The 19,073-nt window shown below is 47.0% G+C and overlaps 1 protein-coding gene across 1 annotated transcript in view; it reads left to right on the forward strand.

The window, feature by feature from the left end:
* The window catches only part of PTPRT (protein tyrosine phosphatase receptor type T), an 825,916-nt gene that overhangs the window by 90,316 nt on the left and 716,527 nt on the right, over window positions 1-19,073 (forward strand). The window contains exon 5 of the mRNA XM_060079174.1: window positions 17,844-18,115. Within this exon, the coding sequence (XP_059935157.1) occupies window positions 17,844-18,115 (272 nt within the window). The remainder of the gene's footprint in view (window positions 1-17,843; window positions 18,116-19,073) is intronic.

Consider the following 19,073-nt stretch of genomic DNA (forward strand, 5'->3'; position numbering starts at 1 on the left):
ACTACACCACATCTCCAAATGTGGTGTTTGGGCATCTCTACAGGAATTCTCCTATGTGATGTCTAGGCACCTTTTTGGGTGAGGTGAGCATCGTAGGGATCTAGGAAGCTTGTTATGGGTTGAAATTTACCTCCCTCCAATTCATACATTGAAGTTCTAGCCCCCTGTACCTCAGAATGTGACCTTATTTGGAAATCAGGTTATTGCTGACATAATTAGTTAAGATGAGGGCATACTGGAGGTCGGTGGGTCCTGACTTCAGTGCGGCTGCTGTGTTTATGAAAAAGGGAAATTTGAAGACAAACACGTGGGGAGAATGCCATGTGAATTTGAGGGCAGAGATCGGGGTGATGCTTCTCCAAGCCAGGGAATGCCAGAGCTTGCCAGCAGCCCACCAGAAGCTGGGAGAGAGACATGGAACAGATTATCCCACACAGCCCCCAGAAGGAGCCAACCCTGCTGACACCTTGACCTCAGACTTCTAGCTGTGAGATAAAGCATTTCTACTGTTTCAGCCACTCAGTGTGTGGTCCTTGGTTACAGCTGCCACAGAAAAGTAACACAGAGCTCGTAGCCTGCCTGGCGGCTTTCAGCCCTAGGGCTTCTGCACTTCATCTTGTCCTGCTCTGTCTTTCCGTCTGTGTCTGGGTGGAGCTGATGGGGTCTTTGGTGGCGAGGAGTGTAGACCCCGCCCTGGACTGGATGAGGGAGAAAGCAGCAAGAGGGAGGATAACCAAGGGGTAGGGAGGCCTTTGCCTCGTGGTCAAGGAGTCTAAAGTCCAAAGTGGGTTTTGGTAGAAAAAGTGAGACAAGGGAAGGAGACCGGGGCTGGATATTAGGGGAAATGTAAGATGGAGGTGGGAAATCAGATTTGCAGTTGACAGGATTGGAAACAGGTTGAGAAGTGAAGGGTGAGAGGGGAGGAGGGAGCAGTTTGGGATGAAGGCCGTGAAGAATGTCAGGGGCTTCAGGGACCTGATTTCAAAGCTCCAGTCGATAGCCAAGGGGACATCCTGGTGACTTCAAGGACACAAGTAGGACTGGGAGACCCTCTGTGTCTATTTCTCTGAGTCGGCATTTCCCTCCAAGTATCCTCTTCCTGCCCTCAGACATGCAGAGCCAACTGTGGTTGCCTCCCATGGCAATGGAAGTCCCCTCCCAGGCTGGCCCACGGGAGTGATGCTCGGAGGCCTTCCTGGAAGTGGGAGTTGGGAAGGCAGTTTCATGCAGGGCGGTGTAGGGCAATGGTCCAGAGCCCAGGCTCTGGCCCTGTGTTACAGTGTTGTGACCCCAGGAGACCTGTGCCTTTGTGGGAAATGCAGCGACCATCCAGTGGACAGGAGCTGGCCTAATACCCTGGGTTATCATGGTCCACCCAAATAGGCTGAGTCCCTGGGAGCCTGTTTGCACAAAAAAGCGGTTCTCAAACTTGAGCATGCGTCTGCATCACCTGGGGTGCTTGTGAAAGCACAGGTAACTGGGTCACACCCCAGAATTTCTGATGCAGTAGGCCAGGAATTTTTTTTTTTTATCAAGTTCCCAGGCGATGCTGATGCAGCCAGGTTGGGGACCACGTTTGGAGAACCACTGACAAAGAAAAATGTTCTTTGGGGTAAACTGGGGAGAGCCGTGGCTTCCTGGTGCCTCCTGGGGTCGTTGCACGCATGGAAAGTGAGACTGGGACCTACCTGATCCTGCTGGTTGGTAGGACCAACTATCTCACTCTCTGTTGTAGTCAGAGATCCACAGGAGGACTCAGGGATGCTGTTGCCGCCAGTGACCATGATAGCCAACATTACATAGATCTCACGATGTACCAGCCAGTATTCTAAGGACTTAACCTGTATAAACACATTTAGTTCTCGACTTAACCTGTATAAACACATTTAGTTCTCACAACAAACCTTTGAGGCAGGTACTCCTATTACTGTCATCATTTTCACTTTACATATGAGGACACTGTGGCTCAGAGAGGTTCCGTAACTTGCCCAAGGTCACACAGACTGTAGCTGACAGAGCTGGGATTAGATGTGGCAGTCTGAATCCAGAGTCCATGTTCTTCTCCTACATTAATCCCCTGACCTCTCAGGAGAAAGGGGGCAAGAAATGACCCTAGTGACATTGGCCATTTCATTTGGCCTCTGTTTGCCCTCATTCTCACCTCAAAAAAGGAAATAGCATTTCCCATCTGAGATGAAAGAAATACCTTTACATTTTAAAAACAAAGGCTGTCAGGATTAATTGGATAACAGCTGTCAAATTCTTGCAGCTCCTTAGAGGCTGGTAAAAGAGGAGGAATAATTATGGTGCTATTTTCCATGCAGACCCTAGTACATTTGGGGGAGTAAATAAGTATCTAATGATATTCCTGGTAATTACCAATGATTGAAGGGGGGCTGCTCACGTCAGCAGAGAGGCCTCGCTGAGGTTGGGCCGCAGAGAGAGACTTCACCTTTGATGGTGGGTGGCCAGAGCCCTGCTGTCCCTAAGAGAGGTGCACAGGGTGTGGCCCAGGGTAGGAGGGAGGCTCCTCCAGCAGGCTAGCCTACTTGCCAGCCCTGGATGGAGAGACGGGGCAGCACCCCGCTGGTCCACCTGCCCAAGGTTATGGACCCCTGGCTCATCAGGGCTGGCAGTTAGAGACCAGCTAGGCTGGTGGTTCTCAAAGTGTGGCCTGTGGATCTGCTGCATCAGCTTCACTTAGAAACTTGTTAGAATTCTCAGGCCCCACCCCAAACCTACTGGGGGTGGGACCCAGCCATCTTTCAACAAGCTTTCCAAGTGATTCTGATGCATGCTTCACTTGGGGAACCAATGTTTTAAAGAAAAATAGCACTGACTTCGGAGCCAGACACACCTAAGTGTGAATCCTGGCACTGCTGCCTTCTGGCTATGTGACTTTGGACAAGTCACTGCACCTCTCTGAATGTCAAGTTCCTCATCTACACAGTGAGGCTGGGAGGTTAGAGAGGTGGTTGGTAGGGTACTTGCTCTGTACTTACAGTTCCTTCTAGTCCCACAAAGTTTAGCGACTGTCTTGTTTCTTGGCTTTGAAAGAGTCTATTTCATCTGCTGGGAACATGCTTTCTGCACCCTCTTCACCTGACACCTATATAACCATAGGCCTCAGCGTGGAGTTTATTTGCTCCAGCAAGTTGTTGTTTTCTTTCTTTGTACACCTCCTCCCCCAGATCAAGTCCAGGCTAGACCTCTCTCCGTGTACACGGGGTATCACGGGACTCCCCGCATCCTCACAACTGCCTTTTACCTGGCATAATCTCCGCAGGGGCAAAAACAGTCCTGCTGACTGCTGTTTCTCTAGAGTGTCAGACACGTGGCAAGTCTGCAGGTAATATTTGATGTTAGAACCAATTTCACTCAATTTATAAAATGCTTCGTTCACGGGGTTTGGGGGAGGAAACTGGTGAAGGGGTTAGCCTTCATGTGTGGAGGAAACCAAGGCATGGAGGGTACTAGCTGACGTAGGGATGCAGTGGCAGGGGAAACAAATGGAGAAGGTGAGCCCTGGTGGCTGAGGATTTGAGGGGAGGCTGTTGTGGAATCAGGGTACAGACAACCTGTAGCACGTCTCTACAGGGCAGAGAGCCCGTCTGATATCAGCATTAGACAGTGTAATGCCCTCACCTCAACCAACCACCATCTGGTCTTCTGAGGAAGAACAAAATGATGTGAGGGTGTCTAGCCAGCACTCACAGTACATCCATCCTAGCATCTCCAGGGCAGGCATTTTGCAAAGCTCAGGGTACCTCTTAACCTAATTTATGTATGTATTTATTTGTTTATTATGGATAGGGTTATGGACCTCTTTGAGAAATAGATGGGCCCTCTCCCCAGAAAAAAGCACAAAAACACAAACCTTCCCCAGTGTTGACCTTGCCACTCTGTGAGGACGTGATGAGGTTGCTTTCAGAATCACACCCAGATGTTGGGAGATAAAAGCGTCAGGTGAGGCCAACTAGACTTTAACACTTTACATCATCTCTTCAAGCCTTGGTATTTTAAAACTTGGGAGATAATAGCAATGACCCAATTTAGTAATGTGAAGGCAAGACAGCACTATTTTAACAGGCTTAGTCATGTCTTCATTTTGCATTTTTTCCCTCTTTTCCATTTGTGGCTTTTCCCATTGCACATATACGAAGTAATAATCTAGTATATTCCATAGAGCATGGCAAACATGCTCTATATAAAACACTGTTGAACATTCTCTGAGTGTAATTGGAGCATAAATGTAACTAATCAAAATATTATCATGCCAACGGATGTGTGAAGAGTTTGGAGATTTCAAAAGTATATATATTTTAGGGCCTCCCTGGTGGCGCAGTGGTTGAGAGTCCGCCTGCCGATGCAGGGGATACGGGTTCGTGCCCCGGTCTGGGAGGATTCCATATGCCGCGGAGCGGCTGGGCCCGTGAGCCATGGCCGCTGGGCCTGCGCATCCGGAGCCTGTGCTCCGCAACGGGAGAGGCCACAACAGTGAGAGGCCCGCATACCGCAAAAAGAAAAAAAAAAAAAAAAAAAAAAAAAAAGTATATATATTTTAGTTCCATGTCATTTCAGTTTAGAGACTTAGAGCTGCAGAAGCAAAGGACTCAGCCCAATGAATGTCAAGAGCAATTTGGGGTCTGACAATGTTCCCGGCAACCCTGTTCTCTTTACTCTTTTTTTAAAAAAAATAAATTTATATATTTTATTTATTTATTTTTGGCTTCATTGGGTCTTCATTGCTGCACGCAGGCTTTCTCTAGCTGTGGAGAGAGGGGGCTACTCTTCATTGCGGTGTGCGGGCTTTCTCATTGCGGTGGCTTCTCTTGTTGCAGAGCATGGACCCTAGGCACGCGGGCTTCAGTAGTTGTGGCTCATAGGCTCTAGAGCGCAGGCTCAGTAGTTGTGGCGCACGGGCTTAGTTGCTCTGCGGCATGTGGGACCTTCCCAGACCAGGGCTCAAACCTGTGTCACCTGCATTGGCAGGCTGATTCTTAACCACTGCGCCACCAGGGAAGCCCTCTCTTTACTCTTAATATGACAGCAGCTTGACAACTGATTTCAGTTTTGTTCTCTCCTCCCACTCATTGCCCTTCTTTCTACCTGCCCCAGCTCCCCAGAGCAAGGCCAGCCAATCCCAGGGAACGTGTGATCACCCCTTGCTAGCAAATACAACACGCCCCCTTGTGGTGTGGAGCCTAAGAGCTAAATGATGATGAGAATTTCCTGGGTTTGAATCTTGGCTCTGCTGCTAGCTGTGTGGCCTTGGGAAAGTTACCTAACCTCTGTGTGCCTCAATTTTCTCATTTGTAAGAGAAGGTTGATATTAGAATTAAATGAATGAATAGAAGTAAAATGTGATAGTATGTGTTTGCTGTTGTTATTAATGAGCAGATGTGACTAATACGGGAAAGGAATTCTTGTGGGAAGATAAAAATGACTGTTTCTCCAGGAACCAGATCCAGGGAGAAGGGTCTCTCCTCCTTCACCCCTTTCCATAGGAGTCTAGTTAGAAAATCCAAGCCAGTCCTGGCTCCTTCCTCTCCACTCGCTAGTCATGTGACTTTAACTCCTTGGAACCGTAGACTTCTCCAGCTGGAGGGAACTTCAGAAGCTCTAGCTGCACACCTGTTCTCCAGGTGAAGAAATGGAGAGAGAATGGCTCCCTCACAGAGGCGCCATGTGTCTAAGATGGATGCACAGGAAGGGGTCGGAGTCTGAAGGGAGATTGACGTTGTCTGCCCATCAGTTCTGTCTTGACCTTGCCATAGAGTTCTGCGATTTCCCACGTCAAAGAGCAACTCAGACAAACCCTTAGATGTCACCGTTTCTGTGGCTGAGTTCTCATTCTGTCCTGTGTTGGGTCCCATGGCTCTTCCTACAGTAATGCTTATTTTTCCTCCTGGGATGTTGAGATACTACACTGAGATGTTGGGGGAGGCGAGTGATGTAGTTATACATGCGGAGAACCCGGTGTGCTGCGTGATGTTTACCTGGGTCTGGTGTCATCATAAGATTATTAGAAGGTCCAAGAGGAGAATGTCCTGTGAACACTTTTGTTTGGGTTTTGGTTTGGGGAGCGAAGGGGATGAGAAGGTGTTCAAGGGTTTAGATTTGGGTTTTTTTCTGCTTTGTCTCCATCATGTCCTCTTCTCTCCTCTCTCCCTGCTCAGCCTTCTTTTCCTCGCCTGAACTCCATTTCCCTGGCGTCACCACTGCCCTTTCCGCTTCCTTCTTCCTCTGCACTCCCTTTGTGCTTCCTCTTCCTTCCTGTCTGCTCCTCTGATTTCTCCCCCTTTCCTTACTTCGCCCACCCTCCCTCCCTCCCTTTTCTTTTCTCTCTCCCTCTTTCCTTCGCCTTTCATCTTTTTCTCAGCGATGGGGAAGGAATGCAGACCCCAGGTACCTAGTCTTTGGGGGAAGGGTCCACGTTGAGAGCCCCCTTCCAGCAGCACCTTCAGATCCAACCACCTGAGTTCAATTCCATTTTTCAACTACATTATCCACACCTACATGGATTATCAGATACCTGTTTGTTGGAGCATTGTCTTAACACATTTGCGTATGAAATGCTTAAACCTCAACTTATTGGTCTGAATGAATGAGTACAGAAATAGTTATGACTTGTTCACACAAACTGACTCTGACAAAAATATTCACAAGTGTTCAGTGCCTTTGAAACTTCGGGATGTATTTTCTTTGTTCTAAATAGATACCATGTATCCATTAAGCTGTAATTAATCCCTCCCCCCCCATTTCCTGGTATATTAGAAAGGAAGCACATTTCTTTCCTTTTTTTTTGACACATGATGATTAGAAGGCTTTCATTGACAGTATGAATAATGTCAAATGATATGTTTGTTACCCTGGCTATTGGTAAATTGTTATGTTTATGGTTGACTTAATGATTATTAGTTTTCATGATACTACTGGTAGAACTCTGTTTCTCTTCTACATATATTCTCTTACTTTATGATGCATTGTATCTTTTGACATTTTTGTGCCCCCTGCCCTTTTATTGTGATCAGACAGCTAAACTTCATCATTCTTGACTTTTATATTAGGCCATGTCCAGGAGAGCTATAACAGAGGTATGTATAGGGTCAGCAATGCAGGAATAACTGTTCTCTAGGCATTAGTGAAAGCCACAGAGAGAATTGCATTTAAGTAATTTAGTGAAGGACCATGGCTGGGCCAGGCAGTGTGGATTTCAGGAACGGCATCACCTGAGTGAAACCCCAGAAGTAGGGAAGTCTGGAGTGTGTATTAGTTTCCTATTGCTGCTGTAACAGCAATTTCTGGAGGTCGGAAGTCCTAAATGGGTTTCACTGGTATAAAATCAAGGTGTCCACAGGGCTGTGTGCCTTTCTGGAGGCTCTAGGGGAGAATCTTTTCTTGCCTTTTCTAGTTTCTAGAGGACACTTGCATTTCTTGGTCCATGGCTTGTTCTTCTGTTCTCAAAGCCAGCAGCATAGCATCATCAAATCCCTCTCCGATTCTGCCTCCTCTGCCTCTCTCATCCAGAATAATCCTCCCATTGCAAGGTCATCTGATTAGCAATTGTACTTCCACCTGCAACCTTAATTCCACTTTGCCACATAAGGGAGCATATTCACAGGTTCCGGGACATTAGAACATGGACATCTTTGGGAAGCCGTTATTATACTTACCATAGAGTGGATGAGGGCTGTGTAGGGGGAGAGTATTCATATACAAGGCAGGAGATAGAGGCAGGATACAGAGGCCTCCAAACATCCCCATGAAAGACTCTGGACTTTACAGGAAACGGAGTTTCCTATAAAGGAGGACTTTCTAGGAAGTTTAGGACACATCATGGTTGGTTTTGCATCTCAGGAAGATGGTACTACTTGCTGTTGCATCGGTGAAAGAATTAAGGACTAGACTGATTAGGAAGTTGTTGCAAACATCCATGAAACAGGCAGAAAGTCCATGACACAGATGTCATGGATGTGAGCTAGGCCAGCGGCTGTGGGAGTGGAGAGGAAGAAGACGAAAGGAGAAACACAAGCAGGAAGCATCCCCAGAATTTGCTGACCGATCAATTGCAAGGGGTGGGAATGGGGCAACAGATTTTATTCTGTTTCTCAGTAGTCTTTGCCATTTTCTTCTTCAGTCTGTCGAGGTCTCCCCACTATATTGAAAACTTTGGGGAATGGGAAGGATGGAAAGGGGCTAGTTTTTGAGGACCTACAATGCAGCAGTCATTATCTAGATACATTATAAACTATTTCATTTAATCTTCATGACCACAGTATAAGATGTATTTTTGTGGCCATTTTGCCAGAAAAGGAAACTGAGGCTCACAGAGTTTAGGAGATTTGTCTGAGGTCATCCAGGCAAAAGAGGAGTAGCTGGGATTCCAATCCAGACCAGGCAACTCTAGGGCTTCCTTGTGAGTGTCCTGCATCATCCCCACACACCAGGACTAGGGCACTCAACAAATAGTTGTTCAGTTGCACTTCAGAACTGAGGCTGTGAGTGCCCTGTGTGTGCAGAGTTCCCCTAAAAGACATCGGGCATTTGGAATGCTTAAGAACTCTCTACCTCCTGGAGGTAACATGAGTTTTTTTCCCCCTCTTAAATAGCTCTTTGAGGAACCACTGCTGGGACCATACAGCTCAGGCACGGTGGGCAGGATTGGCCATGCTGCAAACTGAAACAGGAGTCAGGAAACCTGACCCTGAATCTTCATTGTGTTGTGTGACTTTGGGCAAGTCCCTTCCCCTTACTGGGATTTCTAAAGTGAGTTGGTCGGAGCAGTTATGCTCTTATGTCTCACCTGGCTATAGTTTGTTATGCTCTGATGAATAATCTACAGTTTCTAGACCAGCATGACTCAATAGAACTGTCTAGGATGATGGAAGTTTTCTCTATCGTCACTGTACAATATGGTGTCTACTGAGTCCTTGGACTATGGCTAGTGTGTCTGAGTAAATTAATTTTTAATTTAATTAATTTAAATTTAAATAGGCACATGTTACTATTAGCTACTAAATCGGAGAGGGAATTTCTAGACCCTAAAGTCTCTGCTTATCGAACAAGTGTACTTGGTGTGTTTATGACTTTCTACCCCCGTAGCTTTGGGCAAAAAGACTTTACCTCTCTCTTCCTCACTGTTCCTTGCTTTAAAACAGGGATAGCATGACACCGTCTCACTGGGATGTGGAAGGATGCTTAGACCAACGCCTGGCACGTACTAAGTTCTCAGTAAGCATTATTGACATCAAACATGTTATAAATTGCATTGGTCCCATTATCACCTGCTGCTGGCCATTTGTTATGAAATTAACATTTATTGAGTCAAGTCCAGTGTTATATGTAACATACACTGAAAACAGATCAACAACAAAACTTGGACGTGTAGCTTTCATATCCTGTTTTATAGATGAGGACATCGAGGCCCCGGGGGGTTTACTGACTTGCTCAAAGTGAGGCAGCTAAGAAATGACAGAAGTGGGACTGAAACCCAGTTTTCTTGACTATAAATCCAGGACTTGTTACATGCCGCCACAGCTGCCTTGGCTTCGGGCAGCATTTGGGTCCCTGCCGCCATCCGCTCCCTTCACGTAGGTGCTGGCGCTGGGAGCTGGCAGGGCCACCTGTCTGCAGGGACAGCTCTGAGCTCTCCGAGCTCCAGGCCCTCAGCTGCCAGTTGCGAGCACACTCATGTAATCTTAATGAACAATGTGCAAAGCCATTAAAAACTCAATTAGGGTTTTCTTTTTACTGCCGACGTGAGGAAATGCAATCCTGAGGTGCTCATGTGTAAACACAATAGCCACCATCTGCTACAGAGAAGCGTTTTGCCTCCAAAAAGGGGATCTGTGTTGCAGACACATCAGTAATGGGGCTCTTATCAAGGCATTATTATGCAAGAAGGGGGAAAAATGCAAAATTTATGGCCAGCCAGAGAGTACTTCCTGGTTTAATTCCACAGTTTTTGGTACTGTGTATAATAACTATGAGGAAACTAATGCTGTTTTATGTTCCTGATCACGCCAGTGGATTTTTTGGCGGGGAGGGGAACAAAAAGAAGAAGAAGAAGGGAAGAAAATGTACTTACAGTCTTTCTCTTTCTTGTTTCTGACTGATCTTGGCATAATGACAGGCTCATTTTTGATCTCCAGGAAACTGACGGCCCTGGGATGATATTAATTAAGCCTACCTGTTGATCAAAGAGGGCCCCACTGAGCTGCTGATATATGAGGGCTTTCAGTCCCGAACAGTCTCTAAAACGGCAGGCCTGTGCTCCACTCAGAGATCTGGCTTCCTTTCTGGAGGATGTGGCCAGACCTCTTTGTAAGGTAGACTAGATGCGCATTAGGTCTGTAGATGGCAGGATCCCACCCTTCCCTGAGATACTATGCTTGCCTTGCTGGATGCTATGGTTTCCTGCCTCTGTGCCTTTGCACATGCTGTTTGCTCTACTTGAAATTCCCTCCCAGAATACCACCAGGCCCACTTCCATGGAAGGTATCCCGACTGGGAAAGAGGAGAGGCTCTCATATTCTAATGTGTGAAGTTCAGCTCTGTACCACCAGTATCTCTTTACATCCGCTGATCTACACTAACCTGATGGGGCTGACAGTATTCCTGGGAAGGGGATGTCAGGAGAGAAAAGACATTGAGCCCTGTGCAGTTAGGATATGAGAATACTGGAGGGAGCCTGTTGCAGGGAGTGACTGCAGGGCCACGGATGGAGGAGGAACTCCATCACGAAGGATGACGCCAAGTGGAATTCACAGGGAGATCAGCTCGGTGCTTTGTGACCACCTAGTGGGGTGGGATAGGGAGGGTGGGAGGGAGGGAGACGCAAGAGGGAAGAGATATGGGAACATATGTATATGTATAACTGATTCACTTTGTTATAAAGCAGAAACTAACACACCATTGTAAAGCAATTATACTCCAATAAAGATGTTAAAAAAAAAAAAAAGAGCTGACCTGTAGGGGACAGAGGTGCTGAGTGAGCATAGACCCTGATAGAGGAGGGGAAAAAAGCCGTGTGAGTTTGCAGAAAGAGCTGCCTCTTGAACCCTGGGGACTCTCGGGCAAAAGCAGTTCTATTGTGTGTCTTCTGAGTCTGTCCCAGGGCAGAGAGACAGTAACAAGAACCCACCCAGTCGTGGAGACATCACAAATGATGACAAAGGCACATGAGGGATCTGCACCTGGAAGTGCCATGAGGACAAGGGGAATGGTGTCATTAATTGGGTGACTTGGGGACTTCTGGAAATACATAGGGAGTGTTGCTTGGAGCTGGAGTTTAAAGCTGGTCAGATTCCATTGTCAGGGTTCATAATATGCTCAATGATTGGTGAGGTTTCACTTCTATTCATTCTTTTTTTTTTTAAATAAATAAATTTATTTATTTATTTATTTATTTTTTTATTTAGCAAATTTAATCAGTTATACATATACATATGTTCCCATATCCCCTCCCTTTTGCGTCTCCCTCCCGCCCTCCCTATCCCACCCCTCCAGGCGGTCACAAAGCACCGAGCTGATCTCCCTGTGCTATGCAGCTGCTTCCCACTAGCTATCTACCTTACGTTTGGTAGTGTATATATGTCCATGCCTCTCTTTCGCTTTGTCACAGCTTACCCTTCCCCCTCCCCATATCCTCAAGTCCATTCTCTAGTAGATCTGTGTCTTTATTCCTATCATACCCCTATGTTCTTCATGACATTTTTTTTCTTAAATTCCACATATATGTGTCAGCATACAGTATTTGTCTTTCTCTTTCTGACTTACTTCACTCTGTATGACAGACTCTAGGTCCATTCAGATTCCAGCTCAGCTTAGTTCATTCCTGGAAGATGTCCTGACCCACCCCGGCTGAGTTAGTCACCACTGCCTCTGTGTGTACTCACGGCTGTGCTGCACTCCAGCGAGGCTGGATTTGCCGCATGGTCCACTGATTGCGGCCTCTGCAACTCGGAAGCACCTTCTTCCATGGCTGCTGCCCCCGCTTCACAGTCTCTGCTCCACTGAGCTCTGGTTCATCTCATCACTAGTGTCTGGTTCAGAAATTGGGGTTGGGGGTGCCTGTTTGGTGGAACTCAGATCCTCTGCCTGGGTCTTAGCTGCAGAGGAGGCTGGGAAAGAGGACATCTTTTTCATTTCCATAGAAGAAATGGGCTCTGCTTAAAAATTTGAGGGGTTCCACCAGACATAGGAAGGGAGTTCAGATATTGAGTGGCATGTTGCTACTCCAGATCGTCAGTCTGCTGAGCTTGGAGGGTGGCCTGAGAACAGCTGCCCACGGTGGGTGGTACCTGATGAGCCACGGGTGACACGAGGGTTACATTGGCCAGCTGCCCTGATGAGTTTCCACTGCTTAAAGGTGGATCTTGCCTGCCCTATCCCCAAAGTGTACTTTTTTCCGTCCATATTGGGAGCCAAATGATTCGACCCTACCATTTGCTTTTTGTACCATACTCCCCTTCGAAGACATTCGTGACGGGTTCTGATACCGCAAGGAACCTTCTACCCTCACATAGGAACACTCAGATTCCCTAGGGCACCTGCAGTTTAGACAGTGTAGAGCTGCTGGCTTCTGATTCGTTCGGTAGCTTGGGAGTGTGTGTGTGTGGTTGTATTAACACAAATATCTGGAAAGGTGCATATGTTACCTTACATGACAAAAGATGTGATTGAATGAAGGATCTTGCCCTGGGGAGATGATCCTGGGTTGTCTGGGTGGCCCCGATGTACAGGGTCCTTATAAGAAGGAGGAAGAAGACTCAAAGTTGGAAAACGATGTGTCTGTGGAACTAGAGGTTGGAATGATGCCCTTCGAAGATGGAGGAAGGGACCTCATGGAATGCAGGCTGACACGAAAAGCAAGGAAACAATGTATCTCCTGAAGGCTCCAAAAGGAAAGCAGCCCTGTAACACCTTGATTTTAGACTTCTGACCACCAGAACCATAAGAGAATAAGTTTGTGTTGTATTAATCCACTGAGTTTTTGGTATTTAGTTACAGCAGTAATTGGACACTAACCCAGGGTTTAAATCTTGTGTCCCCAGGCTTCCACCTGCTTGACTGCTGGGCCTCCTAAGGCTCTCCCCACTCACTCATAAGACTCCTTGGGCATGTTGTGAGTGCATGAGTATAAATAAGACCCGTTGCCCGTGTTGCCCCTTTCCGGACTCCTCATGGAAGCTCACTGCCTGCATGGCGTAGGAGACCCTCACCATGGCTGCTGCTCTGGGTGTCCTTCCCAGTGTCACAGTACCCCTCCCCTCTTGCATGGTGGGCGAGATACTGATGCTGCTGACCTCCCCCAGCCCGCCACATCCCCAGAGGTTCCTCTCTCACACTCTGTCACTTGGACTCCAGGGCAGCACTGCTCATTCCCCCAGCCTCACTAGGGCATTCCCGAGCAGGACCCCTCCTGCTGTTCCCTTCTGGCCTGACCTTTTCCTCCTTTGTGGGTAGTCCAGGCGGGGTGGGGTGGGATGGGCAGTCATCGTTTTCTTTATTCTTTTTTTTTTTTTTTTTTAGTTTTCTTGTTTATCTCCCTGAGACTTGCACCCAAACACATACGTTTCTGTCTGGTTTCCAGGCCAGAGGATGCCTATCAAGTCACACAGATCGCCATTAGGGGGTCAGAGTGGTGGTAATGGGGAACATGATTTGTTACCCTAACCCAACCCAACTCTGGCCCCCCGAGACACAAAGTATCTTAATGAAGGTCCAGGCTGTTTCTTTCCTTCTCAAGGGTTTATTTTTGGAGTCCATTATTTTCATTCTCTTCTTTCTTTCTGCTGCTTTTTACCCAAGGACACTGCTCTTAATGATGTCCCTACTTGGAACATCCTGCAGCCTTGCTTAGTAACTGTTATCATTTCTCATGTTATCTCCTTAAATAAAGGGACTTGTAGGAAGTATGGGCTCTACGGGGCTGCCAAAATAATAACGATAATGCTAGTTGCAGAAATAAACGTCAAATGTTCAACAGCTTAATGAACCAATAATACTTTATTCCTTGCTTACTTACTTAAAGTCCAAAATGAATGTTCCTAATTGTGGGTGGCCTTCCTCATGGTCATGGTCATGGTCGTTCAGGGAACTAGGCTCCTTTAATTGTGGCTTTGCTGTCACTTAGGCTCTTGGAATCCTGTACTTTCAGCTGGTGGATGGGAAAAAGACAATGCAGCAGTGATTCTGGAACCTTAATGTGCATACGAGTCACCTCGTGATCTTGATAAAATGCTAATTCAGATGCAGTAGACCTGGGCTGGGGCCTGAGAACCTTCATTTCTTACCAGCTCCCAGGTGATGCTGAGACTCCTGGTTCACAAATCATCCTTTGAAGGATGAGATAAAAGAGAATGGAGCAGTGGGAGTGGGGAGAGGGAGGGTGGAGCTTGTCTGCTTTTAAGCACCAAGCCTAGAAGTGGTAGACTTTGCACTCAGGCCCCATTGGCTGGAACTTAGTTGCATGGCCTCACCAAACTCTGAAAGGAAGCTGGGGAATATAATCCAGCTATGTGCCCAGAACAAAGAAGACAGGTTTGCTAATCAACCAGCGATTTCTGCTACATGAAGACTTGGTGGAGGGCCAAGCACTTCCACCAGCTCTGCCTTCAGGAAAATGGCAGCATCCTTTATTAACAATCCTGGAGGCAGCAGATGGAGAGAATCCCTAGACTTGCTGGAGTGGATGGATGTTACGTGGCTCCATCTCCTCAGTGAGCCTGCTTCGCCACTGGAGCTAGGATGCAAAGAGGGGGACCCTGAGCCGGTGGACGGGAAACCTTCCCGACTCTCGCTGCTGTGGACGCTAAGACCCCTGGTGTGAACTGGCAGGAGGACAGGAGCTTAAATGTCCATGGGGCATCCCAGGATTCTGAGTGGAGAGAGCCAGACACCACTTGTTTCTCAGGCTGTCTTCCCTACCAGTAGCTGTGCCCCACCCTCCCTCTGTGGCCAGAGGCTTGTGGGTCTGGTGGGTCATCACTCATCTGTCCCAGGGGAACCTTCTGGAACCCTATGGGATGTAGGTCAGCAAACAGACATGGGCATGGATGCCAACCATGGGCAACAGACATGGGCATGGATGCCTCAGTTTCCCCCCTGCAGCGGTTCCTTCCTTGCTGCCTCAATTGGGAGTTTGTGATGATTAGAGAGAACATCTGACAAGGGACAGCTCTCCCTGTACCCTGTGTTACTGCCTGGCTCTAAACTAGGAAACTTGACTCTCTTGGAAACGTGGGGAAGGAAGATACCACTTTCGCTCCACTTTCAGCGGCTCCTACCCCAGGGGGTGGGTGAGTTTTCTGATTGGTGGGACGTTGAAAGTCTGTTAGCCATTGGTTCAAGTTTCTGTCTTTATCACCTTGCTTCTTGTTGGCTCATTTTTGGGATGAGCCCTAGGGATCTGGGTTGAGTTGGAAGGAAGGAGTCCTTGATCATCCAGCTGCTTTGCATGCTGGTTCAGGGAAGAAAATGCAGGAAGCCTAATTTGGCCTCAAGTCCAAGTTCCTTCCTCTCATCCAGCTTTGTGAACAATAAAGTGGAGATTTTGAACTCTCTCTGTCTCTCCTGTGTCTATTTTTAAATTTGTTCTGAACCCAGAGGAGACAGGCTACGAATGACCAGGACCCTCTAGAACCCCGACAAGATACGGATTGCCCAGCATTTATTATCTGGCAGCGATTAGTCTTTTGGGGATTAGGGTGAGAGAATGAGGCTACTTATAGCTACTGAAATGGCTCATCTTGGTTGAGGGTAAGTGGTCTTAAGGTTTCATTCCAACTGAAGATTTTAGTGGCTAAAATAAGATTTCAAAACAGCAGTGGTTTTCTAGGTGGGAATATTTGTTCCAGAATCACTTGAGTTTATCTACTGTGTTGTTTTGTTTTTTTAATAAGTTTATTTATTTATTTGTTTTTATTTTTGGCCGTGTTGGGTCTTTGTTGCTGCGCGCGGGCTTTCTCTAGTGGCGGCGAGCGGGGGCTGCTCTTCGTTGTGGTGCGCGGGCTTCTCATTGCAGTGGCTTCTCTCGTTGTGGAGCACGGGCTCTAGGTGCATGGGCTTCAGTGGTTGTGGCGCACGGGCTTAGTTGCTCCACGGCGTGTGGGATCTTCCCGGGCCAGGGATCTAACCTGTGTCCCCTGCATTGGCAGGCAGATTCCCAACCACTGTGCTACCAGGGAAGCACTACTGTGTTTTATGATGCAGTTTATTTCATAGAATCATAAGACTCTAAGTCACAGAGTTTGGCCCTCCCAGTTGATTGTGAAATTTCCTTAGAAGGCTCCTCAATTTGTCCAGGCTCTGTTTAGCCACCTGCAGTGATGAGGAACTCACTTTGTCTCCCCGGCAGTCCATCCCATTTTGCATCCATTTGACTTGTTAAAAGGTCCTTTGAACTGAAATGTGCCTCCCTGTGGTTTCTTTCATAAGTCTGATCTCTCTGGTGACCTTCATCAGTGAGCTATTGGCACAGTAATGTGCCTAACAAACCAAGAGGAAACTCAGTGGCAAACAGCAGTGTGTGTTTATTCTCACATTTCTGGGTCTGAGCCTCCATGGTGGATCTGCTGATCCAGGTTGGGCTCGTTGGCTATGTGGCTGTGCTTTCAGCTGTGTGGGTGGCTTGGCTTGGTTCTTTACTATCCATGGAGCTTAGTTCTCTTCCACATGTGTCTGTCCTTGATCCCAAGCTGAAGGCGGCAGCAGCTACTTGGGGCACATTCTTCTCATGGAAGGTGGCAATAGTGCAAGAGGGCGAGCCCAGCTAGGCAAGCACATTTCAAGCCTCGTTCTGTTAGCCTCCTGTTGACCAAAGCAAGTGGAGCCCAAAGTCCTGGGACGGGGACGGGGACATGCTCTCTGCCTCTGTTGGGAGGGACTGCAAGGCCAAAGGTCATGGGCATGGAGCCAGGGAGGGGTGAAGAACTAGAAACAACCATTTAATCTGTCAAAGCAACTCCAAAGAGGCTCACTTCCTTTCTAGGAGATAGGCTTTTCCAGTGTTTGAAAAGAATAGTCATGTTTTCTGCAAATAGTAAAAATAGCATAAACTGAGAGGTTGAAGAAAATCTGGGTCTCATCCCTCTCTGTCTGAGTGGTCCAGGGCGAGTCACTCAGTCTTTAAATAAAATGAAAACTCTCCTTCTCCCAGGATCATTCTGAAGATTAAATTGAACAATATATAAATAAGACAGTAAGCATCACACTGGTACCCCTTAAGTGCTTAGCAAGTATTACTTACCCTCCATTCCATCTTTCAGTTGGTTCTCAAGTTTCTTCAAGGTCTTCTTCACTTACTTGAATATACTGTACTTTTTATATGTCCTCCTCTGATATATTCCTTGTACTAATGCAAGGCTCCAAGTGGAATATGTTAAAACAACACCTGGGTGCTGTAGAGTTTCTGCTTCCATTGAGACAACCCAAGCTCGAGTGAGGTTATATTTCACCTCATTTCACCCACGGAGGTTGCAGTTAACTAAATTCCTGAGTTTTTGCCCCATGCTTCCTGTTGGAGCTACTGTTTTTAATATTTGCCGTTTTTTTTTTTTTTCTGTACATGTTTATAGACTGTTTACTTTGTAGAATACTTCGTGTGTGTTACCATCTCTTAATTCTTAAAACCACCTTGGTGAGTAGGATTTTTTATTCCCAATTACAGAAGAGAGAGGAAATACCCCAGAGGGGAAGTGTGGGTTTCTGGGGATCAACCATATCCTCCTAGAGGGATTGGATTTCTGGCCACTGTGTTTATAGGTGTGACTGATTTTCAGAAGGATTTTCTTTCTCTCTCCTTGTCTCTACCTCCTGCCTACTTTGTGGGTCTCCAGGATCCTTCATGATGGTGAACAGCTCTGGGAGGGCCTCTGGCCAGAAGGCGCACCTTCTCCTGCCGACCCTGAAGGAGAATGACACCCACTGCATCGATTTCCATTACTACTTCTCCAGCCGCGACAGGTCCAGCCCGGGGGCCTTGAATGTCTATGTGAAGGTGAACGGTGGACCCCAGGGGAACCCTGTCTGGAACGTGTCTGGGGTCGTCACTGAGGGCTGGGTGAAGGCAGAGCTTGCCATCAGCACCTTCTGGCCACATTTCTACCAGGTATGCTGTTTTACCGTAGTTTGATTTTTTTTTTTTTAAAGTAATAATCTATCTATACACCTCTTGCCCTGTTTAGAGTTTAGGTCTAGAAAGGACGTCATGTACTCACTTGTTCAACTCGTGTTTACCAAGCTACTTCTCCTAACCAGGCCTGATTAGGATGCAGAAGAGATCCTCTACAGCCCCTGCCACCCTGGAGATCGCAGTCTGGAGGAGGAAACTGATTGATAAATAAATAAACACTTAGAATATAGTGGGATGCATGTGGATTCCACAGGATGCTGGAGGAAGCTAGCTATTGAAGCCTTCTATACAATAATTTCTTATAACAATCTGATGAGGGAGATACTATTATCATGCCTGTTTTATAGATGAAAAAATTAAGATTCAGAAAGATGAGATAACTAGTCACATATTGCCCCTGAGGAAGACGGTGTTTGGGGGCAAGGCAATTAGGATGGCTTCTAAGAGGACCAGACAGCTTAGGCTGAGGCTTGAAGATGAATAACTAATTATTGAAAAAGGAAGGGAAAGGCATTTGAGTTGACAGGGGTAGTGCACGCCATGGGCTGGGGGAGTGAATGAGAGATTGTGGCAGAGTTTGGAAACTAGGTTGTTTATAGGTCGAAAAGGAGATCTACTGGGAGCTAAGCCTGCAGGGATGGGTAGGTCATGGGGGGCTTTGAATGCCAGGCTAAGGAGAGTAAATTTATTCTCTAGGCTAGAGCAGCAGTACTCAAACCATCTGTGGTGGAGGACCAGTTTTTTTTCTCCTCAACTTGTGGACCAGTACTTTTATAAACTGCAATAAAAGTGTCACAGTAATGCCAAATTGCTGGGACACTCTCTAAATGCCTCTTATCTCGTTGAGGAGCCTCTTATCCCATTGAGGACTGATGACACACACTCTGCAGGGTGTCACCAACCCACAGAGCTCACTTAGAGGAACACAGCTCCA

This window comes from Mesoplodon densirostris, chromosome 16, assembly GCF_025265405.1.
Source record: "Mesoplodon densirostris isolate mMesDen1 chromosome 16, mMesDen1 primary haplotype, whole genome shotgun sequence".
NCBI classification, from domain to species: Eukaryota; Metazoa; Chordata; class Mammalia; order Artiodactyla; family Ziphiidae; genus Mesoplodon; species Mesoplodon densirostris.